This window comes from Pyxicephalus adspersus, chromosome 3, assembly GCF_032062135.1.
Source record: "Pyxicephalus adspersus chromosome 3, UCB_Pads_2.0, whole genome shotgun sequence".
In the NCBI taxonomy this organism is placed as follows: Eukaryota; Metazoa; Chordata; class Amphibia; order Anura; family Pyxicephalidae; genus Pyxicephalus; species Pyxicephalus adspersus.
The window spans coordinates 41,204,956-41,219,736 of NC_092860.1; the positions used below are offsets into that span (position 1 = coordinate 41,204,956).

The window sequence follows — 14,781 nt, forward strand, 5'->3', positions numbered from 1 at the left end:
AAATTCTTACATAATTACAATAAGATACATAATTACAATATTGCCCTCCCCCATCCTCTAAAAAATACAGTCCAATGCAATTATGTGAGTGTTTGACTAGTGCCATTGTAATGAGCCAATCAATCCTATTACCCTTAACTGTTTTTGTATAACATTGTTCATGTCAGTGGTTTCAAGTTTTTGCTGACCAGTAGATCTCCATCTTGCAGATTTTTAGCAAAAAATTTTAAGGTTGGCAGCTACTGTAGGTAGGCAAATATTTGCAAAATGATTGACTGCAGACTCGCCTTTTCTGCTGCCTATCCCACGCCATGAATCAGAGAATTTTTCATGAATGTTCTAGAGATGTGGGATGATAAAAAATGTACTGTTTTGCAGATATGGTATTTATTTTGTAATTAGCAAAGAAACTAATACTCTGTGCAATGTTTCATGTGCTTTGATAAATTACTTTTAGAAATGTGGTCTTACTGTATTGTAAGCTTACATTTGAACAAAACATTGTTTTACAGAAACATTTTCAGCCAAAAAAAAAGAAAAAAGCTAGAAGTTTTCCCTTCAATGTTTTGTTTATTGATGTACTAAACATGGAAAAATACAAATGATTTAAACAGAAAATAAAAAAAACACATACTGCCTGTTAAATACTCAACAGAATATACAGTATATTTTAACAAATGTGTTAATCAAGTCATACAGTACAAGTTCAAATAAACACCAGCCTCACATTTTATTTTTATCAAGTGCTCAAAGAAACACTGCAAAGTGAGGCACAATTTTCATGCTGTTGTCACAATGTCTGCTATATTAGTGTTAAAGTATCATTGTAACAGTATTTCCAATACTGCAAAAATACTATATTTATATATTGTGTATATAAATGTCCCATAAATATGTTTAACCCCAAAGCAGCTTTTAGAAACACTATTGTCAGAGGTCAAAAAAATAAACAAAAAAAACAGAAAAAAAAAAAGCATGAAAATTTGCCTGACCACTTTGACACACATTTTGCACAGTATATGCACTGGACTATCAAAATATATGTAGAGAACAAAGATAATGTACATTTTAGATGCATAGCAAACATTGCTCTGCCCATAAATTAAGCATCTAAATTTGGGAATTAAGAAGGGGGAACTTAATTCCCCCACTTTCAAAAAAAACAAAACAAAAACAAAGTTCCATCCTGGCATCTCTTTGTTAACTCTCTGTACTTAAATCCAAATCAGAACGTAAAGGAAAAATAACCCTTTAGCCAGAAGTTAAAACTGAAAATATTTTGTCACTGCCAAAAAACTCAAAAATAAAACTGGCAAAGCCAGTGTAAACCTGTAGGGTGAATTAATCTTTCATTAACATAAAAAATATGTAGATTACAGGTAACAATATCATTACATAAACTAAAAATGTATACACAATTTATGAAAATTATATATCATTTAGCATAGGAAAGCAAGCATGTTTTTAAACTTAACGCCATAGAAATGGCAAAATGAAAAAAATTCAGGTTCAGGAGGGTGAACACAACTGCATCATGAGTTGTAGTCACCATCATGACCAAGTTCATTTTTATTTGAAATTTTAAATGATAGGTTTATATTTACAAAATACAAAAAAGCTCAGGTGTCAGCTTAAACAAAATTTACATTAAATTGACAAAATTGTGCCACTTTGCAGGTTGGCAGTGCCACCAAATGTGCAATGTCTTTCCTTACACAAAAGTATTAAATTGTACAAATAAAACAAAATTAACCCTTCTTACAAGACTACAAGTACATCACTAAACACCATGAGCTCCTTCTGAAGGGAATACTTTAGGAAGAACAGATTTCTTTCCACCCAAATCTTTCTGCAATTTAATTCTGATAGCTCATATATACTTTGATTTTTATCTCAAAATGAGAAATTGATGTGAGAATTTTCAGATTAACCAGGATGAAGGGACTGAAAAAACACCCAGTCCCACTAATGTCATACAAATACAATAACAAAAAGCAAAACTAATCAAATTAAAATCTCATCCTTCCTATAACTTTCATTCCCTCCCAGCTTTAGTATCCCTTTCTTTCAAAAATAATGATCACACATAAACATCCTGGTAAGTTTTAAAAGCTCACAAGGTTGTCATATGAAGTAGATTTTGCAAAGTATTCAAGTCAAAATAGTTTGTTCCAGGACCAGTAAAAAGTTTGTTCAAATTTTTTTATTTTAATTTTTTATAAAAATAGATGCTTTTTTGTCATTTGAAACCCACATCAAAGAGGTTCTTATCTCTTTGGCAAGGTACTACTTTATGAAAAAGTCTCCAGTAATCTTACAATAGGCATTATAATCGAGGCTGCTCTTGCCTCTAAACATAGGTTACAACAAATTTAGGTTTGTTTCCTTAAAACAAACCCAAACCAAATGTAAAATAAATATACCATATAGTATACATAAAAAAAAACAAACAAAAAAAACCTTTTCTTTAACACATAAAGGCAAAATAAAACAAAAGGTTTAACTCTTCTCATTGCAAAAACATTTTAAAAGACTTCATGAACTCAAGGCTTTAGATTGCAATGAGACAGGTAAAAACCCTGTTACCTAACAACCATATTCAAACATAAAAAATAAGATATTCAAAACAATAACAAAATATATGTCCTAAAGTTACCAAACCACATTGACTTACCTCACCCCATTCTCACACAGCTTGTAAGAACATTTTTCAATGCGTAAAGTTTCTAAACTTGCTTGATGTTTGTGTGTTATCTGGAGTGAGGTTACCACCTTAAGCTTTGTGCGTTTTACTTGTTTTGAAAGACACCTGCAAAACTCGGTCACCTAAGCGGTACCCGTTCAGGCTGGCGATGGCCATTGCAGCCTCATCATAGTTTGTCATAGTCACAAACCCAAAGCCCTTGCACTTGTTTGTGTTGAAGTCACGGATGACCTTAACGTTGGTGACAGCTCCAAAGGGGCCGAACATCTGCCACAGAATACTTTCATCTGCGTCGGGTGCCAGATTGTATACAAATATACACCATCCAGTGCCAGCGTGCCCAGGAAAGTTTATTCCAGCCAAACTTGTCATACCATCAATGGTCATTGGGGAGAACCTACTAGAATGGAAAAACAAAAAATAAGTGACCAATCTGTTGAACAAAACAGATAAAATTACAAAAAAGAACAATGATTTGCCACAGGGTACAAAACCACAACAGATTTTACACACAAAAAACCCAACATGCTCTAGGATATAATTGTTACAACTTATACATTACCTTAATGAAAACTAAAAGCCAAACTAGTAGCCCTCATTAATTGAATGTTGACAATTAAAGAGCTGTTAAAGGTTTATCACCATAAGTGGTTTTATAGTCTGCTAAAGCTACTTAAAAACACTTAAATTAATCCTTCATAATTTTATAATTTCCTTTTCATAAAAAAGGAAAACCACATTTTGGAGGGTCAGTTGTCTGTGCAATTTATGTAAATTGTGTCAACGCAAGCAATCCTGTGTAATCATGCCTTGTTTACAAAGTTCAAAGGGTGGTGTGGTGTAGTGTTATGGTGTGGTGTGGTGGACCTTGGTACCAACTGGGTATTTGTTAAATGCCCCAGACTACTTCAGTATTGTTTCTGACCACTTCCATCCCTTAAAGAGAGAAGAGTACCCCTTTCTTCTTCAAATGGCTACGTCACTGTACTCAAATGACCTCCACAGACCCAGATCTCAACCTAATACAACACATTCAGTATGTTGTTAGAGATTCGCATCATGGATGTGTAGCCAACAAATCTTTGGAAAATGTGTGATGCTTTCACATCAATAGGAACTAAAATTCATGAGGAATGTCTCCAGCACCTTGTCAAATTTATGCCACAAAGAACTACAACAGTCCTGCAGCACAACTCGAACTAGCTGGGACATTGCCAGCTACTTAGTCATTTGCACAATTGACAGCAGGCAGTACTGAACTGCCCGATGCTACCCCCTTCATTTTCCATCAGACCACCAAGTGTAGAAGCAAAATTAGCATCTCCAGAGAGCTGTTCACTGGCATGAGGACATACCACACAACAACCTCACTGCCAGTCTAAACATTGTCTTAGAGCAAAAGGATCCAGTCTGGTATCAATAAGTAAAATGTTCAAATGAACATGTCCGAAACAAATAAAATAGTTAAAAAAAAAAAAAAAAGTTTAGTTTTTTGAACATGTTGGAGATTTAAATTACCTAAATAGTTTCTCAGTGACCTACACTGGCCAGAAAGGGTCCCCCATTATGTCAGATTTTGTTCTGTACATAGAAAATGCAACAGGAGGTAGGTGCTGATGTAACAAAGCTAACAAAGTGGGCAGGCAGACAGAATTTTAGCCCATTATGTGCTGGATAGGCTGACTTAGCCCACAAAGCACCAGATTTTAAAGTGTAATTAAAGTTTGTTACATTTGTACGATCAGACAGATCATTCCTGCAAAAAATGAGACCGACCATGTTCCTTGTGCAATAATCTGACTCGCCTGCCTGACCACTCTGGGATTCTGGCAAAAAGCAGAGTTGCATATGCGCAGTGTTCGCTTTAGTTGCAAGGGAAACCCAGCGTTGCCTTGCGCGTGCCAGGATGAAGACAACATACAATATGGTTGAAGATCATCTGGAAGCAGAAGATAAAAAGGAAGATAGCGGCGCCAGAACACAGAGAGGGGAGTTGGCCGGGTTTAGTTACGCTTTAACTAGATCACCTAATACTTGGACAAGTAAACAAATATGTATAAGGTGTACTTACAATGGACATGCCTACAGCATCACTTTGAGACTCAAAGTTGTCAATCCCACAATTCAGCATGAAAAATCATCTGGAAGGGTCCTAGTCATTGTCAATACAAGGCTTATTGTGAAGTACAAAAATATCAGCCATATAGGCCATTGCACATAGAATGTGTTGTGCCTTGTATATAGTGGCTTTCAGTGTCCATTTACTTCATAAGATGAATTTCTTGTTGAATCACAGGGATGATCTTTGAGCACACGTCTCCATTTTTTCCCAGTAGGGCAAGTAAACTTAATACTGACTGAATGTTAGTTGTGAGCCTGTGATGTGACAACGGTCCCAAAAATCAAAAACCCACATTCCTTTTGGTTGCATTCAGCCTCAACAAATCTACAAAATGCAATACAAGGATGAAAAATCAAAACCACCTTCACACACAAATGTTTATAAGCAATACTTAGGCATAACCACTTCTAATTTAAAATCTGCAGAAAGCTAAAACACTCAAAAAAGACAATGTAAGTACAGATAGAAAAATAAAATACCTGTTCAAATACATAGAAAATACCTTTCATAAATAAAAGCACATTTTTTTCGGGAGGAGGGGGGGGGAGATAGATGTCCCCTGCCAACTAAGTATGACTGAACGGGTATTTTACATTTTTCATTTCTGAATGATCCCACACTATTTAGACTATTTATCATACCGTGTAAAAAAAAAACCAAAAACATATGTTACATTGTCAGCACAGCGTGGGTGTAGACAAGCCCCAACTAATGTTCAGAAAGTAATCACTTTATTACATTTTTCATTCTGGTACAAAATATTTTCTGGTATGTGTTGATGTATGCATTTCACATAACCCTTTGTTTAGCAGTGTTTGAACATGAAATGTGTACACAATCAGATAATTTAAGGTATATATAGGATTTCAAAGCATCACAAATAGGAAATAGTCTATATTTCACAAATATTTTATAAAGGTAAATTAAATAATGGTAATGGAATATATGAGTTAAAGAAAAAAATAAAACACAATTTAAATGATGTCAATCTAAAGGTAACTTATGCTTTGCTTATGCATTGTGAAACAGGCACTGCAATTCTTGCCTAGGAACAACAAAAGTCTTGCATAAGCACCATGTCTGTACATAAACAAAGTAAACTCACATGGAACCTAGGTACATAACCATGCTCAGGGAACCTAAAAGAGTGGTGGGGGAGAGTAGACCAGGTGGAATATTTGTCTGGGATAGACATTAAAGTGAACCTGTTTCTTACAATGGCAAAGCACAGCTAAGGTTTTAAGTAAAACATTTTAAACTTATGACCAATGGAAACATTTCTATGTAATTCTGAAAACAAGACAAATTACAGGTATGCATATTAAAACCTAAGCAAATGAGGATTTAAATCAAGTTTGGGGCTACTACATAGCTGTAAAGTATGATGATGGTACACAGAATTCGTTCCAAAACCAAAATCAAACATGCATACAAGGAACGCAAAACAAAAATTCCTTTATGCTAACTGAAAGGAAAAAGTCTACAGCAAATTTACCTCTTTATTCCTCCATAAGCCATATTGAGCAGATTGTCCAACCTGCAAGACACATTTAGCAGATTGTTCAGTCTTGGCATATACTGCCACTTCACAAGGTAAATTAGGTATTCAGTTCTCAGCTCCATGTATGCAAGTCTTAAGACAACTGAACATTTGAAAATATTTACATTCATATAACAGATCTGGAACTTGAGTTTGAACCTTAAAACTCAGGCAGGCCCTTATCCCAGGAAAGGGTTTACAAACCCAATAAAATCCCATTTTTAGATGTTACCAGCTGCTGTCTTCAGCAAAAAAGGTTATAAAAAGGAAAAATGTACTTAAGTATAGGTATAAAGGGCACTTTTTTTATACCATTATTTTCCCCATTAGACAAGCTCATGTTTTCATCTTCCAAAAATATATGCTTGCTTATTTAAACAGACTCATGAATTATATAACTTTCTGTGATGGTTAACAGATATGTATGCAAACACAAAAATCCTCACTCCTAACCACTTGCCATGGGAGGAAAAAGATAGTTACATTAAAACATGAAAGTTATTACAAGACGTGTTTAATCACAGATCACTGAAGGCAATGCTTGGAAATGCTATAAAGTAAACCTGAAAAAAAAAAACTGGGGTAGATAATGGCAGAGAATACAGAGAATCAATATTATTTATGTTTCCAATAAAGCACTGGAATAAGCAATGCCATCATCCTCCTTCATAAGAGTGGAAAAACTAGCCACTGCAATTAGTGTGAAGATCTGAGAACAGATGCAGAAATTTTAACCCATTGAGCCTTGCGAGAAGCTATTAGATATTGATGATGATAAATCCTATAAGCTTCAGATGGAATGTGCCCAGAAATTGAACAAGCAGCTAGAGAGGACAGCAAGGACTTTGAGCTTGTTTGCCATTTCATTATACAAATAGTGGAGATCCAAAATCTCAGCACACGTGCACTTAAATTACCTGTGCACAGGAAGCGTATTAATAGATTGTTATTGACACATAGCAACAAATACTGGAGTAGACAGATGTAAAGAACTTGGCAAAACAATTTATGGGCACCACAAAACAGCCATTGACTAAAAATGGATTTATGTGTACACCATTTAAAGCACATTAAACAATGCATTGACAAACGTTAGACGAACATGTTCAGCAAACACAGTCGGTTGACATGGTTGTGACTGCGCTGCAATGATTTCCACTTATATTATCACAATCACCAATACTAGTACCAACATAGTGTTTAAAAAAAAAAAAAAAAAAAAAAAAAAGAAAAAATGCAAATGGAAGGTCTCATTTCCTGCAAGCTGTCAATCCTTTGCAAAAAAAAAAAACAAATATACACACATCTCAATTGCACCCTCTGGAAGACACCATTGCTGCCTATGCACCTGAAAAGGAGAGTTTATATTTTTACAAGTTATTTTTAGCAGTGGAATGCAGAAGTAAACCTTCCATTTGCACATCATGGAAATAAACCAGCAATTTGAGATACCAGAACACCACAAACTCACTCACTCATTGTATGTTAATACTGATTAGTTACCATGTTCACTTATCTAAAGTTAACATGTTCACTTATTTAAAGAAAATAGTTACACCCTACATGTTCACAGCATATTTACCATAATACAGCAGGTTAAGGAAGTCTCACCTCTAAGATGTTAGCTGAAGAAAAAAAATTCCTGAGAACTAGCTATGCTTTGATTTTTTTTCAGTTATGTTGTTTAAAAGAAAAAAAAAAATGATTCTTCTTCCTTTTTGATTTTTATAAGCTTCCCAGCCCAAAATAAGATTGAATTAAAGGAGGCCCATTTACAAAACTTAATGCAACAAGATGGAATCTATAGTTTTGTTGTAATAAAGCCTTGTGAAAATAGGCCATGCCGAATTGAAAGCAGGGAAGAGTAAGCTAGAAGGAAAAAAAAAAAAAAAAAAAAGTTGGGCTTTTCAATATTCTCCCTCAGTCCTTTTTAACCACCCAGCACATTTGAACAACCACTTGGCTGTTTACCAAAATGCTGGGTCAACTGGACAGTGAACATAATACACAGCCGATGGAAAAATGTCATGGAGGGTGGGTATTTTATAGTTCGAACAAAGTATGGAGGCATTTGGGGGGGGGGGGGGGGGGGTAAAAAGCTGGCAAAATTTGAGGGGTTCCTTTTTGACCACCTGGTTACAGCTTCTCCACACCCAGCAAAAAAAAACTTCCTTAAATGGTGGGGGTTCAGAACGCAGTTGAACCTTGTGGCAGACTTCTGCAGTTCACTGTGGGTCTGGAAAGTTCTGTAAACCTAAATGCCTTTAGGCACAGTCTACTAATTAAATGCTTATAAAACGCCCATTCTACTTGAATGCATTCATGGGGATTATAACAAGTTAAAAGGCATTTTAAAGCAAGCCAAAAAACCCATTTTGTTTTTAAGGGAATTTTGGAGTTAGGGATTTAAAACGCCTGTAAACTTTCATTTGTTTTCAATAGAAGCATTTTTAAATTCCTTTAAATACTTGGAATTGCTCCCAATTCCACTGGATTTCAATGGAAGAGTTTAGAAGCAGTTAAATGTAGACTGCAGCAAGAAGCGTTCTCCTTAATGTGTCCCCTACAAACGCCCTGGTGTACAATAGACCCATGGAAAGCATAGTTTCAAACAAGGGCATTCAACTGCTGGGGAAACCGTCCATGTAAAAGCCTTAATATGCATCATCATAAAAACATCTGTGCAACATACCTAATAATTTGTATGTCCCTGTACACAACGTTTTTAACGTGTTTACCTTTTCAAGTGCTTATGAAAACGTTTACCGGCGTTTTCCAGCATTGACCCCGCATTTTAATCGTTGCAAGCAACGTAATAGATTTCGCTCATAAATGTGCTTCAAGAAAACATCCTGTGTAGATTAGCCTATTGGAATGTATGGGAATTTCAAACATGGGCTTTTAAAGCCTCAGGTTAAACGCTGGGGAAAAGGTCCGTGTAGACTAAGCCTTGAATAAAAAGATGGAAACAGCACAAGGAAGCAAGCCTAATAAAAGTCTGTTATAACCAAAAGACTAATGCCTCCCTTACATCTGGGGACTAGTAATGTGCAAACTATTTAATTGTATTCCTATATTTGGAAAAACTTTAAAAGTAATAAAAAACACCTAAGCACATAATTATACGCTAAACTAAAAAATGACAAGCAACACTTAAAGCTTAACTAAATTTCAAAATTAAATTCCGGCAGGATAAACATTAGGATCCCCCCTAAACGTACCTGCCTATTTGCATTTCAAGTTTACTCACCTCTCCTAGTTTCAAGCACCACCATCTTTTACCTGCTCTTCCTCCAGGTTCAGATCTCCATCCATCTTAATTGGCTAGGCAAAAAAAACTTATTTCTGGCAGCTGGAATACCCAGCGTTGCACACAAATGCACATTGTTCAGTTCAGTGTAAAGTTAAGAAAAGTTTGTGAATAGACATTCTGTCCCTTCTGAAATAAAAAGCCTGCCTGCAACTTTATTCATAGCTCCACTTAATGAAAATGTCATAGGTCTGTCTGACAAGTGCAGATTGGGGACAGACTAATACTTGATCTACTGATTTAAGTTGTACAGCTCTGGAATACAGTGATTTTGGGTACATTCAGCCTTGAAAGACTAGAATAGTCAATCTCCTCCAGGTCTCCATTGTAATAACCCTCATTGCAGTACTGCACTGAAAAGTAAACTCAAGGACCAAGAGGGCGAGTCAAAGCAAGTTGTGCAGGGTGGCGCCACCATTGAAAGCCTCAGGAGCATGATTAAGGCAAAAAGCCTGACTGGTCAATGTGCATTCCATATGATATATTATAAAGACATCATTGGAATAGTTTCTCTCTATTCTCCTGTGGCCCAAAATGTTTTGATGTATTCCCCACTTTGTTCCAATGGTAATGGGCACCAGGGCTAATGTTAGAGCATTTGGCAAAACATGTACCAAATACCAGCGTTCTAATTATTTTCTATGCAATTTAAAACTAAAAAATGTTTGTGTACTAGGCTCAGGAGAAACTTAACATAAACATAAAATGTAGGAACACTATTATACCATAAACAGGCAACACTGATAGCCCAGCACCGCCTCCCTCCCATCCCCAAATGAATAAAGTTTCAAAACTCTGCAGTATAAAAACACATGCTCACCACTGCTATGAAATGATATGCAAGAGGCTTTTTATCCTCACTCTTGAAAGTCCACATGTTCTTTAAAATCAGATACAGAACGTTTCCCCAGCGTTTAACTTGGGGCTTTTAAAGCGTTTCAAATTCAGGAGTTTTAAATATTGCATTTATACCGCTTGAAAACATCTATGCTGTGTTTTGCCACAGTTATGTTTTCAAGCATTTATAAATGCTGGGAAAATGCCCCCATTGAAATCAATAGCTGTGTTTGTCAGCATTAACCTCGCATTTTATTTTTAAAACGTTGCAAGGAGCATTATCTATAATGCTCAAAAAAGTGATTTTAGGTTATGCCATTCAAGTATGCTCCATATTTAGAATCCCATTTGCCAGGAAACAAGAACTGTTACAAGACCACTTTCATAAATTTATTTTAAAAGGTTTCTAAGGTAAAGAAAAAGGGAGAGAAAAAAAGTGTTCACAATTTTTTTAAATACAGACCCCATAGTATTACAGTGTCACCTTGAAGGAGTGTCTTCCTTCAATTGACTTTCTTGCCATTTGAAGGGTATTTTACTTTCTTGGCTGCAGGAAATGAGGTGTGCTTACACAATGTAATACACAAAACACAACACTTCCCCAGTACACTATGTCAGACAGTCAGCACTAAATAGCCTCAACATTTGGGTACATACACAAACACACAGGCTTTGGCATTCATACAAAACCAGCTTGTGAATGATGTAAATCAATTCTGTAAATTTAGAACATTTAACTAGGTATCTATTTTCAAGCAGTAACCAGACAGAACAAAAATATTCTTCTAATGTATTCAAATTAAAGTCACCAACACTGGCTGTAAAACTTTACCAAGTTTACTCTAGGAGAAATTACAGCTTTATAGTAACTTTTATAGTTTCATTAGCATTTAAGACAAAGGAAAAAATGGTCAGTGTCGAGTTATTAGTTAAAATTTGATCAAAATTTTTAACCTTAAACCGCATTAATGGTAATAGGGAACTAAATGTGCACTTTAGGCCCTTTGAAAGTTGCAGTAAAATTGGATCTTTGTACTCCCTATTTTTTAAGTTAATTCATTAGGAAACCTTGAATTATAAGGTCTATAGGAGAGACATTATGGACAGACAAGTTGCAAACAAAACTGGAGGGCCTAGGGTCCTATCCTATCTGACCTCTCAGATGTTCCCAAAGAAATCTGATCTCACAGCAGTGTAAAATGATTCCATGAAAGATTTTATTGGAAGAACAAAAAAAACCTCTGACAAGGCAAAAAAAAAATCTTTTAAGCTCAATAAATGGACCAGGATCTTGCTCTGAAAACACAAGGCAAGAGAACCACCAACTTGATTCTGCAACGAAAAACAGAATGGGGGACATGCCTAGATCTGGGCATTCATATACCATGAAGTCTGTATCAAATATTTAATGGTTGAGGAAGCCTGTTCAACTCCCCACATGTGGGATAAGTCAGGCAAACTGGACTAGAATATGAAGTCCACAGAGAAGGATCTAAAATACACAACAGCACTAAAACTCCTATATAATCTAATTAGAGAATGCACACCAACTATAACCAACTGGATCCACACCATACTCTTTAGGAGGATCTAGTGATTTAGAACTACTTAGGTTTCCAGAAGATGAAGAAGTATTCCAGGAAAGGAAATTTGGTAACCAGAACTGTGTACCTAATATTTCTTTAACCCTACTGAAAACTCATTTATGTACCCAGCCTGCAACCATAAAAGCCCCAAAAAGCTTTCTACAACATGTAGTTGGTATACGGAGCCAGCCCTTCCATCACACATTAGTGAGGGAATTAGAGAGAAACGGTCTTTAAAAAAGTGGAAACCATGCAGCTGAGATTGTGTTACATATAAATAGTTGAAGTATTCTCTAACCCAGTGATTTACAACCACTGTGCTGCAGCACACTAGTGTGCCGTGGGGGATTAGGTATACCATGGGAAATTATCCAATTACCGTTGTCGAGCGTCTGTGCTGTAGTAAATGGCAGAATAATGTAATAATCTTCCATGCCAGCGGGTGGCAGTAGGTAGCTTAATTGCCTTGTTTATTGTTAGAGACAAGAGAATTAGCTACAGTGTGTCATTTTGTAACATTTTTGATTTTTTTCAATGTAAAAAAATGTGCCGTGGCTCAAAAAAGGTTGAAAAACACTGCTCTAACCTAAATCTTTGAGCTTGCTGAGCAAGTGGTCCTGGGTATCTTCGATTTGGGGACTGGTACAATTGCGAGAGAATGGTGTGGTTTACTTTTTGGCTTGGATTATTGGCAAACTTGACCGTTATAGGCTCAGTAGCTCCTGGAGGCTTCTGTCCGTTTAGGCCTTTAATAGCTTCCTCAGCCTCGATTCTTTTGTCAAACCGTATAAAGCCAACTCCTCTCGATACACCTATAAAGGTAAAAAAAAGAAAAACAAAATATAGAAAAATACATATAAGCATTTCATATACAGGTAGTTCTAGGCAGCTTTTACACTGTACATTTACAAATACTTGAATTACAGAGATACAATGAAAATGACCACTTATTTCTCCAAAATTGTTGCATTACAGATAATAGAATGTTTGGATGTGTCCAGTCCTTACAAGATTAATCCAATTGGCTTACGGTGATGAATACAGCCCTACCAATCACTGCCACTTCGTGTTGGTTCATAGATCTATAGTAAGATGCAAGAGTAACATGCCCTTATTAACATCAAAGTGGCTGAAATGTTATCTATTCTGGAACATATTTGTCCACTTCTGTTTTCGTACCCAAAGTTTTATTAGCATGCCTAAATCCCTTTAGTGTCATCTTCCCAGTGTACTAGAATTTGATTGCTGAAGGCTGCCATAAGGAAACCTTTCCTAAATGGTGCAGAGCCTACACCTAAATGGGGAATAGGAATGCAAGATCATCAAGAGGAAGCTACATAAAAGTAAAGGTGGGGAATGCCATCTCCTCAAATAGTAATGCGCAGCAGCTCAGCTTTATTTTGCTGAGATACCAAGCTTCCCCCGAGCTTACCAGGACTAAATGAAAGTCCGGCCAATCAAGATATTCAAAGATCGCAAGGAAAAAAAAAAGGGAGACACATCCAACTCTAGAGCAGTGATTTTCAACCACAGTGCCATGGCACACTAGCGTGCCGTGAGACCTTCAGGTGTACCGTGGGAAATTCTCCAATTACCATTGTTGAGTGTCTGTGCTGTAGTGCCTGGCAGAGTAATGTAATACTCTTCCATGTCAGTGGGTGGCAGTAGGTAGCTTAATTGCCTTGTTTATTTATAGAGACAAGAAAATTAGCTACAGAGTGTCATTTTGTAACATTTTTGATTAATTTTTTCAATGTAAAAAATGTGCCGTAGCTCACAAAAGGTTGATAATATTCCTACATCCTCTAGAGAAGTGTTTTTCAAAGGGCATTTCCAAATATAATAGTAATTAAAGACCTATTTGAGTTTTCATGGTTATCAAGAAAATTATTGGGAATTAAGTGGTTAATTTAAAAAATAAAAAAAAACTAATTGTAAAGGGGTTTTTATATGGTGTCCTGCAAAAAAACTGCATTTCCCTCAGCAAGAGTAAGGGGTCTGTCCCAATGTGCCCCTTTAAGATAACAGGAACCATTCAGGGAAAGGAAGGAAAACATCCTAGGCTGAACAGGGACCAAATCCTACACCCAGCACAACCCTCTTTTTTCCCTAACATACAACCATTTCCCTCTAAAACCAAAAAGCCTCTAAACAAGGTACCCTTGGCCTCCAGCAGGGGTTGCCTCTGGTGGCTTACCTAGCACCAAGTTCAGGAGAGAGGTCAATCTTCACTGGAGAGGTTGCACAAGCTAAAAGGCTCACCACGTTTAGGATACTGAACCAGAACGTAGGCAATGTCATCTCTTCCAGTGGGATGCATCACCATAAACTCAAATAAAGGCCTGGATGTAATGTTTGGTTTCCTGGAGTTACCAAATGCCCTGGAGCCATCTGACCTGCAAGTCACCTCTACCCTAAGGAGTGGAAGGAAGTGGCAGATACCGGGGGACCTCCAGATCACTCCTGGTCTACCACTGGGTGGAACTTGCAAAAGGTAAAGCGCCTCTGGCTCAACAGTAAAGAAGCACATGTGAACACAGGCCCAGCAACCCTGGGCCAGGAGAAGGGCCTCTGACCTAGTAATAGAAACATGAAAAACAAATAAAATACATTGACCTGAAATGTAAAAACAATCCAAACTGAGGGACAAGAAGTGGGAGGATTTTACCCTGCTGAGATTGT

At 36.6% G+C, this 14,781-nt stretch overlaps 1 protein-coding gene across 14 annotated transcripts in view; it reads right to left on the reverse strand.

Moving 5' to 3' along the window:
• Window positions 1-556: 556 nt before the first annotated feature.
• ELAVL2 (ELAV like RNA binding protein 2) overlaps window positions 557-14,781 on the reverse strand; it is a 51,556-nt gene continuing 37,331 nt past the window's right edge. For 10 of the 14 annotated variants that reach the window (XM_072404340.1, XM_072404330.1, XM_072404328.1 and 7 more), the window contains 3 exons: window positions 12,686-12,911; window positions 6,322-6,363; window positions 557-3,104 (listed from right to left, as the gene is read on the reverse strand). In XM_072404340.1, the coding sequence (XP_072260441.1) occupies window positions 2,774-3,104; window positions 6,322-6,363; window positions 12,686-12,911 (599 nt within the window). In that variant the 3' untranslated portion in view covers window positions 557-2,773. The remainder of the gene's footprint in view (window positions 3,105-6,321; window positions 6,364-12,685; window positions 12,912-14,781) is intronic. The other 4 variants (XM_072404334.1, XM_072404332.1, XM_072404336.1 and 1 more) reach the window with 3 other exon arrangements.